Here is a 21,101-nt window from a genome sequence, read left to right as displayed (position 1 = left end):
AGTGAATGACAGTATTAAAACAAGAATTTGTGTATTAAGGTAGTACGCTACCATTCTATATAGGAGAGCGCCCTCTTTTGTCCAGAAGATGTACATGTTCCTTTTAGACTACCTAACCTGGTGAGCGTGAATAACAGGACAAAATGACAAAAAATCATGCTAGTGACCTTATAATATTTCTTTCAGAAGTTTTTATGAATCAAAACAACCGAATTTATATTTTTGCACTGAAAAATCAACAGTTATTTTTATTTTGAAAGATCAGTAGAGAATAATTAACAATTGTAGCTCTGACATAATATCAGAAAGCTAGAGGGTCAAATCTCAGGTCTAACAAAATTCACCTTTTTTCGTCACTTTTTGCTGTTTAGTAAGAAAATTTGCGTGGTGACCCCAACTTTTTTTGCTTCTAAATCAAAGAACACTGTCTCTTTGATAGATATCGCTGTACTTTTTAACATTTTGAAAACCATTTTGTGCATTTATATGAAGTTTATATTTTTAAAAAAGACTAATTTTACAGTTAAATGATAAATTTAGGGTCTAATATTTAATTTTTAAGACAAGACATCACAAATTTTAGTTGATTGTCCTAATGCAGCTGTCCTGGCGATGCAAAAATGTGGTATGCACACTGGGATCTGTTAATCGTTTGCGATAAAATAAAGATTCTGCTGGTAAGTGCAAATTTCGCAAAATGGGAGATTTAGTGGTTTTCTGTCAATTTTGGCATGTGTTTTTTCAAAAATTTTGCATGGGTACCCCATATTTTTTTCATATCTTTGCAATGTACACATAAAGATTATTTCAGAAAAGTCAACTTCAAGAATGTCCCAACATTTTTTGGAATGGTAGCGTACCTCCTTAAGAGCTTAGCAAATAATGTCATAATGCATGTATGAACCATCACACTCAAAGTAAATTAGCTTTGCCATTTGTAATACATTACACCGGATCATTAAGTTTTCTAAATAAATCTAAAAAGTCATAAATTTCCACTACCTTTAGAACCAATGATGTGTATGATAAAACATTTAGGGCCCTGATATGGGTATCATTGACCTAGGGCCCTGTATGATAAAACATTTGGGGCCCTGATATGGGTATCATTGACCTAGGGCCCTGATATGGGTATCATTGACCTAGGGCCCTGATATGGGTATCATTGACCTAGGGCCCAGATATGGGTATCATTGACCTAGGGCCCAGATATGGGTATCATTGACCTAGGGCCCAGATATGGGTATCATTGAGCTAGGGCCCTGATATGGGTATCATTGACCTAGGGCCCTGATATGGGTATCATTGACCTCTGTCAAACAGCATAGGGCTCTACATGGACCTTTCACCCTTTATCCTCAGTTAGTGAATATTTATCAACAAAATGAACACACCGGTTGGTCTAAAACTGAAATTGTGTCTTAGATCAACTTCTGTTCAATTTTTCATACATTAGAGGAACTTTATTAAATCACAGTGTGAATATTTTAAACATCCATGAAAACATTTTTAATTAGTTAATTACTTACATGTGTTTTCTCTAGCTGTCATGGAATCAACAGGTGGTGGATTGTGTGGATTTGTACTGATCATTCTCTTCATTCCCTCCATCTGTTGTTTTGTCTGTTTTGTGAGACCTGTACTTTCATTTCCTTCATTCCTTCCATGTTTGGATTGTGTGCTTTCTTTAATTCTTAGTTTTTCTTTCTTTGCCATCTTAGGATTTCTTGTAATCTCACTTTCATGTATTTTTCTTTTCCGTTGGGATCTCTGTTTTGTTTGCATTTGTTGAATGTTCTTGAGATAATTGTTTCTGCTTGTCCATCTATCTCAGGCTGCACTATATTTGTATCCAGTATCTCTCTATCTCCTGTCATTGACATCCCAGAAAACATTGCTTGTGCTCCATTAGTCTCCAAATTATTGGTGACCGACATTCCAGGTTGTGTTGCTGTGGTTTGAATAATGTTCATGCCCTGTGTGATGGATATCCATGTGACAAGCTTGCTGGGTTTTTTTCCGTCTCTGCATCTTTGTTGACTGGTGTCTCATGTGCACTGTTTTGATGTCTGTAGTCTCCATATATGTGTGTGCTTGACATCCCAGGGAGCACTGCAGTTGTGGTTTCTGTAGAGCCTTTGGTCTCTGCTGTTGTGTCTGTTGTCTTCAAAACTTCTGTGACTCTCGAGATCCCACAGTGCACTGCTGTAGGTTTTATTGTCTCCCTGTCATATTTGGCTGATATCTTAGACTGCAGTGTAGTTTCTGTAGTCTCCATACATGTATTTTCTGTACTTGACATCCCAGGGTGCACTGCAGCTGTGATTTCTCTAGAGTCTTTAGTCTCTGCCATTGTACCTGTAATCTGCTTAACTATTGTGGCTGAGATCCCAGCAGGCACTGCTTTGATTTCTCCAGTCTCTATATCTGCTGTAACGACACCCTATGTTTAACTGTTTTCACAGTGGTTGTTGTTATGTCCACAGTTTCTGTGATTGCTTTCCCAGTGTGCATTGCTGTGGTTTCCTTAGATTCACGTTCATTTGTTGTCTTTACCTGCATTAGGTTCTTTCTCCACTAACTTTATCCTGTGCATTTGACTTTACAACAATTCCTGTGGAATCAATGAAATGATCAATGAAATGATCAGTTTGTTTTTCTACTGTTTACACTTGTGTTTAATCTTTGAAATTTAGTTAACATACTGTGATGGTCTATAATTATTACGTGTATTATGCACACTTTGATTGATTTCCATACATTTCACTGTGGGATCAATACACTGTTGTGTTGCACATCTCTGTCAATGTAGATTATAATGTAATCCAAACTATATGTTTTTTAATCTGAAAGTGATGATATAAGGACTTAAACGTACACAAATGTACCGGTATCATCCAAACTATATTGTTAAATTCTGACAAAAATCATCAGCTGTTGCTGTTTGCATTGTTGAATCAGACATAATGTGTTACTTTGTCAATGCTTTACCATCCAATGATATCAAGTTTTTGTTTATCTACCTTGCTTGTCAGAATTTCGCGTTCCAGCTTCTTCCTCTTTGAATACAGAAGCAAATTTTGCCAAACTTTCTGTCACAGCTTCATTTTCAGTTAAGTCTAACTTCAGTTTCTCTGCTTGCTGGAAAGCTTCAATATTGTGGACCAGGGTTTTGTTGATCTTGGCAGCTAGATTATCTACTTCATCTGTAGCAATACAATGATCTGCATGTTCTTTGAAGTGTCTTTCAACCATAGTAGCAATGTGTGAATCATCCTGGACTGTTGTTGGTAGACCAGCTGCCATTGCTTCCAAGCCTTCAAAACTGTAGTCAGTGTAGCATGATGGAGGAAGACAAAGATGAGACTGTTGAATGGATCTTAAAAGTGTTGGAACTGAAGAGGCTGGGTAGAGTTTTGGCAAGACTTTACTACTTTGCATTTTGCCATTGAGAAGACTTTGTGCCTGCTTGCTATCCTTTGTAGAAATGCCGCATATCTTCCATTCTGGCAGCTTCTTACCAACTGCCCCATAGTTATTTGCTACAGTTCCAACAGCAGCTGCCATTGATGAGCATTTCTTTACAGCTTCCAGTGAGTCAAGTTGTCCATATGTGAGTACACTGTGGGCTTTCACATCTTTGACAATTACAGGTTGACTATCAAAGTAAACTTGTCCAGGTTTTGGAAGAATCTCTTCATGAGGGATGTCGGAAAGCTGTCTCCCATCTATGTTTGCCCTGAAGGCATTTGTAAAGTACTCATATATTGCAGGGCCAATGGAAAACAAATATCAGCAACACTGGCCATTTTCAACATTTCCTCCTCTAATGGAGGGATTTCATCACCATATTTCAATAGACAGTTTTCCTCAGGACAAGCATGGTTAATCAAGACTAGCTTTGCATTGGGAAACATGGTCTTCTTGATATCTGCAGCAGCCCATCCAGTCTTTGGAGCATAGCCAACCACATACTTGATGTTTTGGAGTTTTCCTAACTCTGGAAAATGACTTTCATGTTTCAGTAACCAGTCGACATTTGGAAATCTTTTTTCTTGGTACCGATCTTCTCCTTTTGTGCAGGAATCAAGGTAACACCACATTTCTCAGCATCTTTCTTCTGGTCTTCAGTAAGCTTTACATCAAGCACAGTGGAGAATGCTTTTAGTAGTTCTCCTGTTCTCCCTTTCCTTAAACAGAAATCCTGGATTATAGCTCTGTGATATCCAGCCAGTCCACATGCATCTTTACTCCAGACATCAAAAGTAAACAACACACCATTTGGTTCAGGAGGAGACAGTTGATGGAACTCAGCTTGAGGGAAAAGACTTTCATGGATAGCAGCTGCTGCATTCTTTGTCTTGGATGAAAAGCTGACTACATGTTTTATATGCTTCAACTCCTTCAGCCCTGGGTAGTATTTGTCATGATTGAGTAACCAGGTTGGAGAAGGTTGGTCTTCTACAGGATCTGACCATTTACTTCTTGTAGCTGGGATCAAAGTAACTCCAACACTCTCTGCATCTTTCTTCTGGTCTTCACTGACTTCAACATCAAGGACAGTACAGTACAGTTTAGAAACTTCATCAGACTTAAGTGTGTTTTCACAGAAATCTTTGACCAGTGTTCTTGTTGGTTGTGATGTCAGGTCATCTGATGCTGTATTCCATGATGTTGATGCAAGTAATGCTTCAGAGAGAGCGTTTGCCATTCAGCCTGGAGGAAATGATGAAATTGTAATCAGAGGTATATCACAGGAAATGTATGAATTTTATATCATGTCCGTATGAATGAAAATTGGTGCTTATGTAATGTCTGCAATATAGTAAATATAGTAAAATGTTGTTTTCTATTCTTTAATTAACATTAGACCTGGGTCAAATTTGCCGATGCAGACTCAATATATCACACCTGTCATAACAGTGAAATGCAAGAAAAAGAGCAAAGACAGAAAATAATAATTTCACACTCTGTGCCCTTGGTAAGTTTTACAAGAATTTCTGTTCAACTAATGTACATGCATATATGTACATGAAACTTTTTGTGAGCCAAAAAATCCAAGTATGACATCACAAATGTTCATCAGGGCTTATCAATGCTTACAATAATTCTTTAATCAAGTTTATAATAATCCAAGTGAGTAATGCTGTAAGAGTTGTAAAAATTAATTGAACACATGAAAATGTAAATAAGATGCAACAATAAGAGACTCCGCAGGGTCATACAGCTTGAAAACTTTGTGTTAAGGTGAGAGTACATTGGCCGAGCAGTAAAACCTTTTAAAATTTTCTGAACAAAAAAGTTAGAGCAGATGAATTATAGTAAAGCATGGATGAGTTACCTTCCAAAGGGTGAAAACATTAAAAGTTTGCAGATAACCTGGAATAAATCTTTTATTATGAGGAAAGCTTTACAAAAAAGCAGTTCAATGTACCAGCATGAATTCTATGGTTTTATAGCAACTCTGGTGATGGCTGTCAATCATATGAATGTCGTAGCCTGATTGGTATGCTGTTCAAGTTTAAATTCTGGAAATAAGTTGAATTCTGTAAAGCTCTGAAAATAATTTTAATTCTAATCTCCAGCATCTAACAGATCTCCTTTTTAATATTCTGATGCAAAGGTGTCATACTTAATCTTTTGTCAAAGATTCCCATTACAAGTATATAAATAATAAATAAACCTAACCTCATCTGAACCAATAAACATCTGGTCAGAATTGAAGTATTTAATATCAAGACATTAAAAACAGTAAAAGCCTATATTCCCTGAACATACCGTAGGTCTTACCGTAGGTTGTTTGACAGAAATCAGTTGAACATGCAGTTAGTATTTTGAAATCCAATAAATATGTTAAGACATTAACTGACAGATGAGGTTGTCATGTCTGCCATTATTGTAGCTAGTATGGCAGTTGTCCAATAGGAAGTCTGTTTCATCTTGGTAATTTCAAAGTGGTTGTTTCTTTTGAAAAGTGAACTAATAGTGCCTGGTACCAATATGATACAAGCCATAGTAAATATGTTTACGGAAATGGGAGCTGAGCAAGCTTAATAATAGACACATCTATTAACACAATGGTGTATTTGGAGACCAGTGTTTAGGCTGATGTATACAGAATACTTCCTTGAACACAGAATAGTCACATTCAAACTACCGGTATCTCTAAATACCAAAAATAAAATATTATCTGTATATTATACTCATATCGGAATAATGTAATTTTATGCTGTCACTCTCTCCTACTACTACTACTACTACTACTTCTACTACTACTACTACTACTACCACCACCAGCAGGTAAATAGATTTTGCCGAGATGTTTATTATTGTCATGCCACACAGTTACAAATTCACTGCATTGTTATTTTCCAACTTTGTTGATTGCTGTCATCACTAAATTATTTCAAGACTAGAACTGGGAATGTAAACAGCCACCTGAGATAACAAAGTCTTTTCTTTACACCCACACTGTTTTTAAATGACATATCTGACAGTATGTTTTCAAACCAGATTTTAAACAGAAGATGTTGATCAATTTCACCTGTTCACTCAGATCTCCTATGAAGACAGCCTCAATCACCATTGATTGCAAAAGGTAAAACTATCTAACTGTTGGCTACTCTAGCACTACACAACAACAATAACAAAGTAATAATAACAATAATAAGAGACAGACACACAGTGTTGGGGGATCAAGGTCAACTACTTTATACAAGTTGACAGGCTGCAAGCCAAAGTCCGCCACTCGGGTCGGATGAATTACAGAGCAAGGTAGAAATATAAGCAGGTAGTGTGGTGGAAGAAGGAAAAAATTCGTACGCTCGTTTAAGATTTGGGTGGGAGGGTGGGGGAACGCTCGAGGGTCAAAGCTAACAATGGATACTCCAGGGTAGCCTCGTTCCCACGATATCCAGCACAGCCTCGAATCCGCCCCATTTAAATTACAATAAAACAAGTATTATTGCACACTTAACTGTTGGCTACTCTAGCACTAAACAACAACAATAACAAAGTAATAATAACAATAATAAGAGACAGACACACAGTGTTGGGGGATCAAGGTCAACTACTTTAATACAAGTTGACAGGCTGCAAGCCAAAGTCCGCCAAGATTCCCCCAACACTGGTGGTGGCGCTAGCCCTCCTCCTGAGTAGATAATGCGAGGGCCATGGATTTTGTGACTTTGCACTTTGTTTCATGGGACAGAACTGTGTAGTGTTCGAACGCATTAGATTTCCAATCGCCTTGAAGCTTGATTAATAAGGGGGGAATTCCCAAATTAGGGCAAACGTGGCTCCGCCACGGCGGAATGAGTGACTGGAGTAGTCGGCCGGCTTAAAGCTGCAGTCAGTAACAATGAGTTTGAGTGTTCTAGTGAATTTCGCATGCGTTAGGACCAGTGGGGTGGTTTCAGTGGCTTTCAACGGCATATAGTTAAACAGATGGTCTCTGGCTTGGTGTGTAGGGGAGAGTTGTAGCATGGTAATGAGGGCTCGAATTGGACGAAGAGGAGAGTTCTCGATGAGAGGGAGAGGTAGTTCGAGTAAGCGCTGACCACACTGAATTGTTTGGTGTGTCTGATCGTGAGGATCGCGGACGTTCCAAGTATGGCAATGTCGTCTCTACGTAGGTATTTGTTGGAGTCCGGCAAAGTTTGTGTTCGAGGAGCAACGTCGATTTCCTGGCAAATGTGAAGAATGCAAAGAGGCAGGCGCACCAAAATGTAGCGTTGAATGGTATGCAAAGGTCGAGCTTGGCATAGATTGCCTGAAGTATGCACGGTGTGATGGGTAGCTTTTGCGCGGTGGTTTCCCGTGGGTCCAGATGATACCTCGTCGAAAAAACAGTTAGTAGCCAGTTGTTTTCCAGGGGGTTGGGGTAGCCCGCCTCGGCGTGGAGGAGTCGAATGATATTTAGGTAGCCTGGGATGCTCGAAGGTTTGAGTGTTCTCGCGAGAAAAACTGCGTACCGGCAGACTGTAAGCTGGGTGCACGGCACTGGGTGGAGACCGAAGTAGAGGCAGAACCGGAAGTAGGCGATGCGTTGGGAATTGCTTGTTTGTATTTTGAGATTTTGCCGTCCAGTTCCAGGAGTTGGTGCTGGTGTAGAGGCCCTGTAGTAACAAAGAGTAGGAATCGTCGGTCATATGATAATGCCAGTTGCGTAATGGGTGAAGTGCATGAGTGTGGAGAATGTCCACGGCCTTGAAGTAATGCTTAACTTCGTGTAAGCGCGATAGTGAGTCCGCAAGATTATCTCTCGTGTTGACGTATCTTGCTGTAATATAGAAATTCGAAAGGGCCGAAAGCTAGAAAAGTTCGCGCAGCCAGGTCATGGCTGTAGTATTGGGGGACGTGCCGGAGTTGATCATATACATTGTGGTAGTATTGTCCGTATATACTACGATGTGGCGCTGGTCCCAGAAGTGATGCCACCGCTTGCAAGCGAGTAGTATTGTGTAGAGTTCTTGCAAGTTGATGTGTGCGTCTGCAATTGTGGGGTGGTCCGTGGACCATCGCATATAAAACCAGTCGTTCGCGTAAATGCCCACTCCTGCCATACAGCACACGTCGGTGGTGAAAATCTGTTGGGCAACGGTGTTTCCTCGATAAAGAATTCCGTACCATTGAACGTTTTGCTCAGATTTGCCCACCAGCTGATGTCGGCATGCGCTTGCTTGTTTAGGTGTATGTGGTGTGATTGACGTGAAACAGAGTTGGTCAAATCGATGAGATGTCGCAGAAATGTGCGACTGCCGCAGGTAACTCGTGGTCCCCAGTTGAGTTTGCCGACTAGTTGTTGAAGCTCGCGTTCGGTTGCCCGCCGTTTGGGCAGCCAGCATGTAAGGAGATTGCTGAGGTCCTGCAGTTTGCTGCTGTCTAAGGACAATGTCCGGTTGTGCGTATTTATTTCAATGCCGAGGAACGTGAGGCATTGGGTGGGTGCGATCACTTTCTCCCAGTTAATAGTGAAGCCGAGTTGTTGTAACAGTTGTAGTAACACTTGGAATGTTTGCTCGCATTCCAGTTTGGAGTCCGCAATTATTAGGAAATGTCGAGGTACAGTATCACAACTTGGTACCCTTTTCTGCGCATCATTCTAGTGATACTCCTGGTAATGTGAGTGAAAATTTCAGGGCTTTTTGCTGCCCCGAAGGGCAGTCTCGTGTCAACCATGTAGGTCCATGATTGACTCCCTGCGAAGCAGTAATGGAGACCAGTAGCACGCTGAGAGTCTGCGCTTATGGGTACATGGCGGTAAGCGGATTTTAAGTCAACTTTGGCTAGAAAGGCGCCTGGTTTGCACGCTGAGACGGCGTTATCTATCGTTTCGTATTTGAAGGGAGTGGTCGACGCGTATGAGTTCACGCTTTTATCGACGGGCTGGCTGCAGTCGTGGATGAGTCAAACTTTATTTGAGTCTTTCTTAGGTATGGCGCCTAGGCTGCTAACGATTCGCTGTTGGTTAGCGGTAATTCTGTAGTTACCAGCGGTGATTTTGTGGGCGATCTGTCGCTCGACCGCGTCGCGATAAGCCGGATCGGTGCAGGAGGCATAGTTGGACCTTTCGACTTTATGGAGGGGTGTGCCAGGGTCGATGATGTCGAAGCCATAGGTAATGCCGTGCAGAAGGAAGTCGCAGTCAATATCGTTCTGTAGTTCATTTTCCCATGTTGTCAGGCAGTCAGTCAGAGGGCTAGCCACCTTATGCTATGCTTGGCTGTTGGAGTTGTTGCTCTGGAATGCTTTGTGGCGATACTGTGGGTGGTCTTTGTGACAGCCCTCCTCGATGCACACATGCGCGAAGCGACAGGATGACCGTTGGCAGCCGGTTTGATTTTGGAAGTCGAAACAGATCTCCTTGCCATTGGAGTCGTAATGCCGGCCTTTTGTTGGTTTCTTGGAAACGTTTCCTTTTGTCTGAGTAGTGTCTCTTTTATCGAGATGATATAATGAAAGGTGCAGGTCGACAGAGCCCCATGCGATTGAGTCTGCCGCTTGCTTTTTCGATACTCATGATCATATCGCAGAACTGATGCGGATGTGAAGGATTGCGCGTAATCCCCGATGTTGATTGTATGATCGAGGTAGTCTAATGTGTCCTTCGGAGACATACCGCGGTTAATTAATGTCTTTAAGATGCGGGCGTTGGCCGATATCCACTGAGGGAGGGAAACTTGGCCCGGTTTTGGTCTCTGCTTGGATGTTCGCATTATTAGTTTCATGTCCCCGTCAGCCGCGAGTTCGGCCTCATCAGTTGCATCGAGCGAACCGTTTTTGGTGGTAATAAAGTCCGGAATGAGTAACAGTTTACGCTCACCTTTCACAGAACTCTGGTCGTTGGTACGCTTGATGTGCTGGTCTGATATGATGTCCTTGAGCGCGCTGTCGCCTAGCTCTTCGAGAAGGGCGTTCAAGTCGCTATTTTTGGCCAGGGACTTCGTAGTCACCTCTGGTGTCGCCGCCGCACCTGCAGGTTGGTCTGGAATTGTCTGTTGCTGGGGATCCAGAGGAGCTTGGTTTTCGCATAAGTTGGTCCGTGCGTGGCGGAGCATTCCACGTTGACCGATAGGCAATTCAAGAGCGATGATGTCTTCGTCGCTGAGGCGTTTGAGTACGTCCGTCGATGGGATGGCCTGTGCCGTTAGTATCCTGAATGTGTCTTCCATAAGGCCTGCTGCCTCGCACCATGCTTTGAAAGTTTGTTCGGTGTCTCCCATTGTTGTAAGTTATGAATGGTTGGTTGGCGGGAACAATAGCTTGTGGACAAAGTACTATGTACGTGCGAACGCTCGAGGGTCAAAGCTAACAATGAATACTCCAGGGTAGCCTCGTTCCCACGATATCCAGCACAGCCTCGAATCCGCCCCATTTAAATTACAATAAAACAAGTATTATTGCACACATAATTTAATGAATTTGCCAAGTGGACGTATTCTGTCCTGCAGATTCTAATAATCTTTACTAATTTTTACAATATTTTCACGTCAGACACATTTTAATTGTTAGAGAAATACCACTATGTTTTTTATGTACATTGATGAGCACAACAAAGATCAACGTGAAAAAAGTTCCGACACACATTAAATATGATGACATAGACGTGATCACGAGTCATGACGTAGAACGACCAGAGTATAAATCTTGTATCTTTTATTTAGAGAGAGACAGCAAATTTTGCTTGTGCATGTGAAAATATTTAATATGCATAAGTGATAATTGCAAATTCTCTCATTAGTCATGGTTACATTTTGAATGTGTAAAAATATTCAATTATTAATGTTCAAGGCTGACAAGAAAACCTTGAGAAATTTGTGACCAGGCTGCCATTTTGATGAAAACACCAACATACAATGTGACACTTGGTAGAGGAAATGTAACATACCTTGGTTGATATGGCTTGATAGATTATGTCAACAGAAGGAGTTCCCAATACAGATCACTCTGTTGAAGTTGGCAGTACCAGTCTGGTACTCAATTTGCATTAAATGTAACCACAAAGTTATGAAATATTCCTGAGTTTGATACTTTAACTCCAAAGGTGTCAGGGAATTTTCTGTCTTTACTCAGTACAAGTAGCTACCAAGTCCTTATCTGTCACATGATTTATAACCAAATACTTGTGTTGCTGTGTTTAAGCAGTAATGAAATGAATGGGTTTAAAGTACACTTTAGGTCAACCTGTGCATGACATGGTGGTTCACAGACACACATCTGATAAATCATTGCTTATAGAGACCTTTTCCTGATGAATAATTAATGTCAACCACCTCTGCACTGTGACTTTAATCTGATATTATTTATCTTTGTTGATATCTAATTAGTAGATATCACAAAGGCTTTACAAAGTAGGTACGCACAAAGACCTTGCCACAATGTTTCCACTAACAACAGAGAGAAATAATTATGCTACACTCTGAATGCATACTTTGTGATCTGTTGTGAAAATAATTATGATCATCTGTGTCATATGGTACATTTAGTTTTATATTGCAAAATTTATAAATCTAATCCTTTAATTAAGAATGCAAAAGCAGACTGTGTACAACAATCAACTCATTTGATTTTAACTGTTAGGAAGACAATACTTGACAATCTTCCAAGGGACCATTCCAAATTTTGTTTAGGGGTGTAATAAAAATGCATCTTAACAACTTAAAAATTTAATGTTAAAAAATGTGTTCTTGTTGAACATTTAACTTTCCTAGACCCAATGAGAAATATTTTGAATGGTTTGATTTCGTATATGCTTATGAGTAGTCCGTGGTACTAGTGGTTTTGGTCATGTCCATACCTCTGTCCATGCCTACATGAGTCCATCACCAAGCATTTCTCATACACATGTGAATTTCTTATAAAGTTGGTACAAGAACATTGACCAATATCATACATATGCATGTTAATTTGTTTCATGATAAGATCCAATATGGCCTCATGACAGTCATTTTATAATGATTTTTTCATGTCCTGAACAATAACTTAGACATGTTTTCACCAATTTTATTCAAAATTGCTACAAGGGCATCAACCTATGTTATACATATGCACATTGATTTGTTTCACAATACGATCAAATGTGCCCCATGACGGCCATTTTGAAATGATTTTTTCATGTCCTGAGGCATAAAATTCAGACATGTCTCGACAAATTTCATTTAAAGATCTATGTGCACATTATTTGTTTCATGATGTGATCAAATATTGCCACCAATGGCCATGAAAGATGTACCTGTTTTCACTCAGAGTCATCCCTCATTAGCTTGCTACTGTGTCAAATTTGATGTGTTGATGCATCACAGGCTGGACATGTGAACTTGTTCAAACAAACATATTTGTATTAAAAACATTCAAATGAGGTAAAGGCCAACTCTGTCAAAATGCTACAACTCAAACCTCAAACCAGATAGCCTTGATATTTGGTACATAGGTTCCTTGCACAAAACTTCATGCAAATTTATTGTCCCATATTAAATCCATGGCTACTTTTTGTTTGGCTCCTCTGTCAGTGACGCCAAGCTTATAGGTGGCAACGTTTTCTGTGTGTATTAACAGCAATGATTGGATGCTGCTTGTACTGTGGTCATTATTTTAAAAACAACTTTCATACCTGATTGCGCTGTGGCACATTGAACAACTGAATTCAACTGAGGAATTTAGTTTGTATGACTGTTATTGCCATAACTATTACTATTTGCCATCAATACTGTCTTCAGATATCACTTGTTCAATGTTGAGCCATAACTGTATTACAACAAACTCATTCTCAGTCATTAAGTCAAATCTGTATCGTAATTAATGAACAGGACTCTGCTCTCTTCAAGGACGTCAAAGTACTCATTAGCAAGTGGGGACTGGGTCATTGACAATCACTTGTTGATTTACAGAGTTAAAATATTGAATATTAAATTATTCTCCTTTGAAAATAATAGGATAATCTTCAAGAGTACCAAACTGCACAGTTCTAGAAGAGCATGCTAACTTGATAGGTACACAGTTTGGGTGCCAGAGTTGAATACAAGTATATCTTCAAAAATTAAAAGAGGAAAAAACTACTTTTCTTACTTGATACAGCACAAGCAAGGAAACCTATTTTTAATCAACAATGCCATCAGAAAAAATGTTGGAATGCATTAAATCAACTTAGAATGGTAGATTATGGTTTAAGGCATCTCTGGAGCTGGAGTGGTGCTTGTGAGTCAATACTTTGAAATTACTGAGGAACTGTACAAGAATGTTTAATGATATATTTTACTACAGGTACATGGATCTATAGTATGTGATTTACTCAAAGACATAGGTACACAGTGTGGATGCAAGAATTTGAATACAAGTACTCAAAAATTAAAGACGAAAACTACTTTTCCTACTTTGTACAGCACAACCCTATTTTTCATCAACAATGCTATCAGCTATCAGAAAAATGTTAGAATGCATTAAATCAATTAACTTAGAATGTAGATTATGGTTTAAGGCATCTCTGGAGCTGGAGTGCATGGTGCTTGTAAACCAACACACTGAAATTACTGAGGAACTGTATACAACCTTATATAAACATGTTTAGTAATATATTTTAATACAGATACATGGCTTTATAGTATGTGATTTACTTAAAGACATTTGTAGTGTGTGGTATTTGAACTAGATACAGGTGCATCATTTAAGTCAAAAGAAGAAACAACAAATTTAAGAACAAGGGTTTGGCCAAAGCTAGGGGTGATGGCACATAATCATGGGCTATACCATGACATTCATAGATTTGAACAAGTCATCATTGATGACACAGTCCCCGCTTGCTAATGGGTACTTTGATTACAGGTCCTGTGATAAAAATACTTTGATACAGATGGCACTCAATGGCCAAGAATGAGTTCCATGGTGATGAAAAACATAAAACCAATGTTGGCCACTATCCTAAAGGTCATTAAATGAGTCAACTGGGAATTAGTTGACAGGATGTTGCAAAACATTTTTTCATACTATCCTAACACTAATAGATTATCACCGGTACCATATTTCATAAAGTTTAATGCAGTATTTACAACACTATGAGATCAACATCTGTATCAAGTTTCATCAAATTTGACGTTGTATTTGTGGATATGACTCTAATTAGGAAAGTTCATTACATATGCAATTACAAATTAATTAAAATGACACTGATAAATGTCTTTTTCACTGTTAAAGCAATGTGAGCTTAACATCTGTACAAAGTTTCATGAAATTTGATGCAGTATTTCTTGACATATCAGCCTAATTATGAAACTTCAATAATTGACATGATACTGCTACATGACGTGAAACAAATTGACGAACATGTATGAAATATGTCAATGTCCTTGTACCAACTTTGAATGATACTGGTGGAAATATGTCTGAGTTATGGCTCAGTACATGAGAAAATTGTAACAAAATCGCCACCACACAGCGATATTTGATCTTACTGTTTAAAAAATCAACATGTATATGTATGACATAAGTCAATGTCCAGGTACAAACTTTGAATAAAATCAGTTGAGACTTGCCAGAGTTATGGCTCTCGACATGAAAAAAAACATAACAAAATTGCCACCATGTGGCCATATCGGACCATATCGAGAAACAAATCAAAGTACATATTTATATCAAAGTACATATGTATACTATAAGTCAATGTCCTTGTACCAACTTTGAATAAATTTGCTTGATACATGTCTGAGTTATGGTTCAGGACATGGAAAATCGTAAAAAAAATGGCCACAAGGCGGCCATATTGGATCGTATCACAAAACAAATCAATGTGCATTATGTATGACATAGGTCAATGTCCTTGTACCAACTTTGAATAAAATCAGTTGAGATATGCCCGAATTATGGCTCTGTACACGAAAAAATCATAACAAAATGGCTGCACAGCAGCCATATTGGATCATATCACAAAACAAATTGACGTGCATATCTATGATATTGGTCAATGTCCTTGTACCAACTTTGAATAAAATCGGTTGAAACATGTCTGAGTTATGGCGCTGTACATGAAAAAAATCGTAATAAAATGGCCACCTGGTGGCCATATTGGATCGTATCACAAAACAAATCAACATGCATATATATGACATAGGTCAATGTCCTTGTACCAACTTTGAATAAAATCGGTTGAGATATGCCTGAGTTATGGCTCTGTACATGAAAAAATCGAAACAAAATGGCCGCCTGGCGGCCATATTGGATCGTATCACAAAACAAATCAATGTGCATATGTATGACATTGGTCAATGTCCTTGTACCAACTTTGAATAACTCGGTTGAAACATGCCTGAGTTATGGCTCTGTACATGAAAAAATCGTGAGAAAATGGCCGCCTGGCGGCCATATTGGATCATATAACAAAACAAATTGATGTGCATATCTAGGACATTGGTCAATGTCCTTGTACCAACTCTGAATAAAATCGGTTGAAACATGTCTGAGTTATGGCTCCGTACATGAAAAAATTGTAATAAAATGGCCGTCTGGCGGCCATATTGGATCGTATCGCAAAATAAATCGATGTGCATCTGTAGGTCATAGTGCTATGCCTTTATGCCAAGTTTGAACAAAATTGGTTCAGCAGTGTCTGAGAAACTGTTGATGACGGACGGACGGACGGACGGACGGACGGACCCAATCTATAAGTCCCTGCCGGACTTCGTCCGCGGGGACTAATAACCTTAAAGACAGGGCAGTGTCAGGACATGGCTGCCAATGTTGGTTCATAAGCCGTTTCAGCATCCTAGAGGAGCCTAACAACCCTTTGTTGGATTTTGTGTCAGGGTCCCCTTGTGGGACCCCATGACATATCAGGCAAAATACGTGGTTAGCTTAGACCCAGACGTATAACAATCAACAAGGAATCCCTCAGGAATGTCTCAGTGAACTCACTGTCTTTTGTCTAAGACTTGGACAAATTATAAAACATATGATTTTGTTTTGATAGAGACAATTGAAACATACTTTGGTTGTTATGGCTTGGCAGATTCTGAAGACAAATGGACTCCTGTATATCTTTGCCTGCTCATTCAGATTGTTTTTGCAAAGCTTGAAACTTGAAAACAAAAGTTTGAAATATTAATGAAAATTGGTACAACTTGAATACGACTGGAATGTTTGTGTGTTTGCTAAATTAGTTCACTAAAGCCACTTTGTCCTTCTCTGTCACATGATTTACAACAAACTGATTGTGTTACTCCCTTTAAACAGTAACTAAATGGGTTTAAAGTTCAGTTTTGTCAACTGTAATGAGAATGTTTGCTGTCTCACACCTAATAAATCATTAGCAGTAAATTCCTACAGTAACGAAATCAATACTGAATATATCAGTGCCAGTAGATCTGCAATGTGGAGTGTTTGTGATAAGATTTTGCAAGTCATTGTAGTATAATGAATTCTTAATTCTATTTCATTTTTCCATACCCTGGACAATTGATTTATGAGGTCAACCCTACCATCTTCTAAAGTACTGTATGTCACCCACTAGAATTGACCGGTGATCTTAATTGTAACACTGCAGGTCAACAAGAAAGAAGATTTCGAACATTGTAGTAAAAGAAGTACCTGTGATCAATCTACAACAATACAGCAAGCCTATATCACTTTGCAATGAATATAAACTTATCTTAAATTTTGCCCTGATTTCAGTGCTCATTTCACAGCGGTCATTATACAGGGTTCAAAATTTATTTGTTTGGAGGTCAGGGTGGACCACCAGATTTGCATTTTGGTAGTCAATAGCAAAATTTGGGTTGTCAAAATTCAATCATCAGAATGTAATTCTCGAGGTCCAAAGGGCTGGATAGTGGGCCGACATCTTGTTATGGCATCATTCCACCATATTTGTAGAGCTGGATGGTTGAAATCTTTCAGACAATGTCCTTTATTTACAGCACTTAAGTGTACCAACCTGACTGCTAAAAACTTGGTTGGTCAAGATGGACCACCAAAAAATGAAACTGATGGATAATATGAGAAAATTGGTGATCTTTTGATGCATGACCACCAGATACACTTTTATACGGATCTCAGCTTGTATAAAAGGTCAAATAAGGAAGTCATTTCTTACTACAGCTGTATCAATTTGAAACTCTTTGTAAATATTATGATTGACTGTCATTGTTTCATATTTTGATATGCATTCAATGGGCTTAGAATAAAATTTTCATTAAATTGCAATTTTTGATGTTTTTTGTCCGTATATCTGAGTTTTAAAGCCACGTTGTGATTTGTTTAGGGAAGTTACATTGGGTGTGACAAAACCGAGGCAAAATAAGTGTAAAGAATGAAAAGTAATTCAACATACTTAATTTATATTTCCCTGAGTAGGCTGATCATGTCGATAGATGACAGTGTTTAGTCCATATGTGTCGACAGACATCAATGTAGTCCATATCCATGTAGTTGTCAATTTTCTGAAAAATTACAAGTCGTCAAAAGGAAGTTTAGACCAACACGTAGTAACTTGTCATCAGGCAAGGTCAAAGGTCAAACAAGTGGCAACCATTTCATTGTGGGGAATCATGGTGAGAACAATGTAGTATATCTCAGTAAAATGAGTCTGTGAGAACTTTATGAATGTTATGAACTGAAACACAGACTTATTGTGCTGATATAAAGTTAGACTGCTTCACAAAATACAATGCCTTTGTTGACATAAAACTCATTGTCTTTGATTCATCTAACCTTTTAAGAAGTACTGTGGGTCTGTTGGTGTGCAAACAAAGTTCATTTAAGGTCATTTTGTTTGCATTGTGCCTGAGTTTTATGTATAGCACCACAACATCTTTACAAATGTTAAACATTTGAAAAGCCAGCAAGTTGAGGTATAGTATCATCCATTGGGAAGTAAAACTATGGAAAGGCATTTAAGGTTTTAGGTTTGAAGTTTAGGTAGAAGTTTCACCTCAGAGTCCATACACAATGTCGAACCAAGCCCCTTTCCACTCTCTACTTTCAAGTCTTATTCATATGCAAAATTTGACCAGGGTGTTTAAAAAACAAGTAGAGTTTGGTTCCCTGACCCATTTCTACCGCTGGCTGCGCTACTCATGAAAATAGGATCAGGTATGGGCTAATGTTTCAGTCAGAATTTTGACTTCATATCAATGAGTATCAGAAATAAACTGAAAGTAAGTCATCAAAATATCAATATTGTGTGGAGGAAAGTGGGAACAGACAAACAACATGTATTCTGTTGACAGTTTTAGGTGCTTAAATACAAAAGTTATCTTCATTATTTCATCATCATTTTTTGTTTAACTTAGAAACAACTGGGGAGACTTCAAAGCAGATTTCTACTTACATTGTATGTACTGATGACATATCCAAATTCAGATAGTTCTTCCTCTGTAAAGACATCTATTTTCTTCATTGATGAAGCTATGGATGTAAAGACCAGGACTCAGGCAGTGACTTGGTATGGTGGGCCACAACCATGAAACAAACCCTGATATATTGCAGAGTTTGATGTCTGTAAAAATACAATTTAATTCCATGATTATCATTGGCCAATGAAGGTGTTACTATCAATACTGATTAGATGAATGATGTACAGCATACTGGGTTTCATGGAGAAATGCTGAAAGTAGCCAGTACTGATTAGATGAATGATGTACAGCATACTGGGTTTGATGGAGAAATGCTGAAAGTAGCCAGTAAAATGTTCAAATACAATACATGTACACACTATGGATGATGACCCAGGCCTATCCAGAGTACAATTACAGGTACAGACTATTTGTATTGATCATAGGCCTGGGTTATCTTCCATAATGTATACATGCAGTATTCTAGATAGGCCTGAGCCATCATCCATACTGTGTGCATGTATGTATGTGTATTGTGGATAGGCCTGGGTCATCTTCCATACCGTGTATATGTATTTGTAGTTAGGATAGGCCAAGGACATTGTCCATATTTTGTACATGTATTTGTATTTTGGATAGGCCTGGGTCATCTCCATTGTGTGTACATATATTTGTGGATAGGCCACGGACGGTCTTCGGCCATGATATGTGCACCAAAGTCCACTTAAATTTACCATTGCTTGCTGCCACAATTTTGATGAAGTCTCGTAAAAAACAGAAAATTGTAAATACACAACTACACTCAGTATACATTGACACAGCGCTGTAAGGGTTAAAGGTCAGATTCTCTGCAACACAGTATTCATCCATTGGTGAAATTATTTTGTTCTGAGTTTTGTAACTGAATACCATAACAAATACCCATACCGGTATGACTGAAATATTATTAGAAGTATTTTATTTCTCTAGAGATGCTTTGAGTGTACCTTTACCTGTATTGTTGATTTGGAGAAACAAGTGTGGATCAGTACTCTGTATGCCATTGGTGACCCCAGTCAACAGCGCCCTCTAACTTCTAACCACTGACTGCTTCAATGCTACAATTTTGATGACTTTCTCCTAAAATGTAGACAATTGTAAATACACAATTTTAATCAGTATACAAAACAAAATGATTGAAAACATATTGATCATAAAATATCAGGGATGAAGATCTGATTAATTTAGTCCCTTTCTGCTCTTCATTTAGATCAACAACCTACCTGTTATGTTGTATACATGTTGTAACTATGCCTTTAAAAACCTAAAGAAGCAGTTTTACAGCAGATAAAAAGATGTAATGACTGACATCATACAGAGTGGCTTAACCATTGAGCGTCACAGAGCAAAACTTCTGTTTTGGATTTTGCGCTATATAAACTTTTGCTGATGATTGATTGATTGATCATCAGTTCTACAGCAGATAAAAAGATGTAATGACTGACATCATCAGAATAAATCACACCATGGATAAAACTGATTTCAGCAGAAAGCTATGGCTGCTGAAGTTGTGGTAGAGTCCTTTCACTTGAGTTCACGATTTCACTGTCTGATACACTCACCTTGTTCGTACAGACACATGAAGTACTTGGATAACACAAACAACAGAGGTGTTCACTCAATTAATTACAGCACAACATTACAACACTTACCACATTCTGTGTCATCTTGAAGTATGGTAGATATTTGACATTTTCATACCATGTTTATGATTTCTGTCAATATTTCCCATTCACTGGTTTCTTCCTGTACTCACATGTCAACACAATTTTTCATTGTTTCCAACAATTCTTGCAATAGCTGATCCCCAGTGAATAGGAACAGAATAAACTGAGTTATCACAGTATAACAACAGAAATAACAGAACAGTAGACCTATTAAGTTATATACCCAGTCATTATTATAAATAAAAAGTCATTCACTGCACAGAGTTGAATCACAATGTAAATATCAGTCCTCTGAATACTGTTCAGACGTTATCATGCTACCATTTCACTCAGAGACACCCACTCTAAGGTACCGTTCAGTTTTTACGGCGGGGGGGGCGGCAAAATCCAGGGGGGTCATCAAAATTTTGGAATCCGCAAAGGGGGGGTCATCGCTTTTTCACTGGTAGGAAAGGGGGGTCACCACATTTTCAAAAACATAATACCAACAATAAAGTTCACTTTATGCCATTGCCATGATCGACCCTCTTTACCGGCGGGTCGCCTCCGGCGGCCCACTACAATAAATATACATTAT

The 21,101-nt window shown here is 38.7% G+C and overlaps 3 protein-coding genes and 1 long non-coding RNA gene across 4 annotated transcripts in view; all 4 read right to left on the bottom strand.

Moving 5' to 3' along the window:
• Positions 1 to 1,716, bottom strand: part of LOC139127107 (myosin-6-like) — a 176,268-nt gene extending 174,552 nt beyond the window's left edge. The window contains exon 1 of the mRNA XM_070693028.1: positions 1,530 to 1,716. Within this exon, the coding sequence (XP_070549129.1) occupies positions 1,530 to 1,716 (187 nt within the window). The remainder of the gene's footprint in view (positions 1 to 1,529) is intronic.
• LOC139127191 (uncharacterized) lies at positions 1,571 to 4,048 on the bottom strand. The gene is made up of 2 exons (XM_070693115.1): positions 3,024 to 4,048; positions 1,571 to 2,614 (listed from the first exon to the last, which is right to left on the bottom strand). The coding sequence occupies exons 1-2, from the start codon at positions 3,565 to 3,567 to the stop codon at positions 2,562 to 2,564; spliced, it is 597 nt and encodes a 198-aa protein (XP_070549216.1). The 5' UTR covers positions 3,568 to 4,048; the 3' UTR covers positions 1,571 to 2,561.
• On the bottom strand, positions 4,022 to 17,964 carry LOC139127106 (uncharacterized). The gene is made up of 2 exons (XM_070693027.1): positions 17,816 to 17,964; positions 4,022 to 4,716 (listed from the first exon to the last, which is right to left on the bottom strand). The coding sequence occupies exon 2, from the start codon at positions 4,709 to 4,711 to the stop codon at positions 4,022 to 4,024; it is 690 nt and encodes a 229-aa protein (XP_070549128.1). The 5' UTR covers positions 4,712 to 4,716; positions 17,816 to 17,964.
• Positions 17,965 to 18,821: 857 nt separating this feature from the next.
• On the bottom strand, positions 18,822 to 20,830 carry LOC139127201 (uncharacterized). Its single transcript, XR_011550953.1, has 3 exons — positions 20,510 to 20,830; positions 19,811 to 19,937; positions 18,822 to 18,982 (listed from the first exon to the last, which is right to left on the bottom strand). It is a non-coding gene; the product is annotated as an uncharacterized lncRNA (long non-coding RNA).
• Between the last annotated feature and the right edge of the window lie 271 nt (positions 20,831 to 21,101).

Source organism: Ptychodera flava, unplaced genomic scaffold (genome assembly GCF_041260155.1).
Source record: "Ptychodera flava strain L36383 unplaced genomic scaffold, AS_Pfla_20210202 Scaffold_29__1_contigs__length_4469600_pilon, whole genome shotgun sequence".
Taxonomy (NCBI): Eukaryota; Metazoa; Hemichordata; class Enteropneusta; family Ptychoderidae; genus Ptychodera; species Ptychodera flava.
This window is presented reverse-complemented; position numbering and strand designations above follow the sequence as displayed.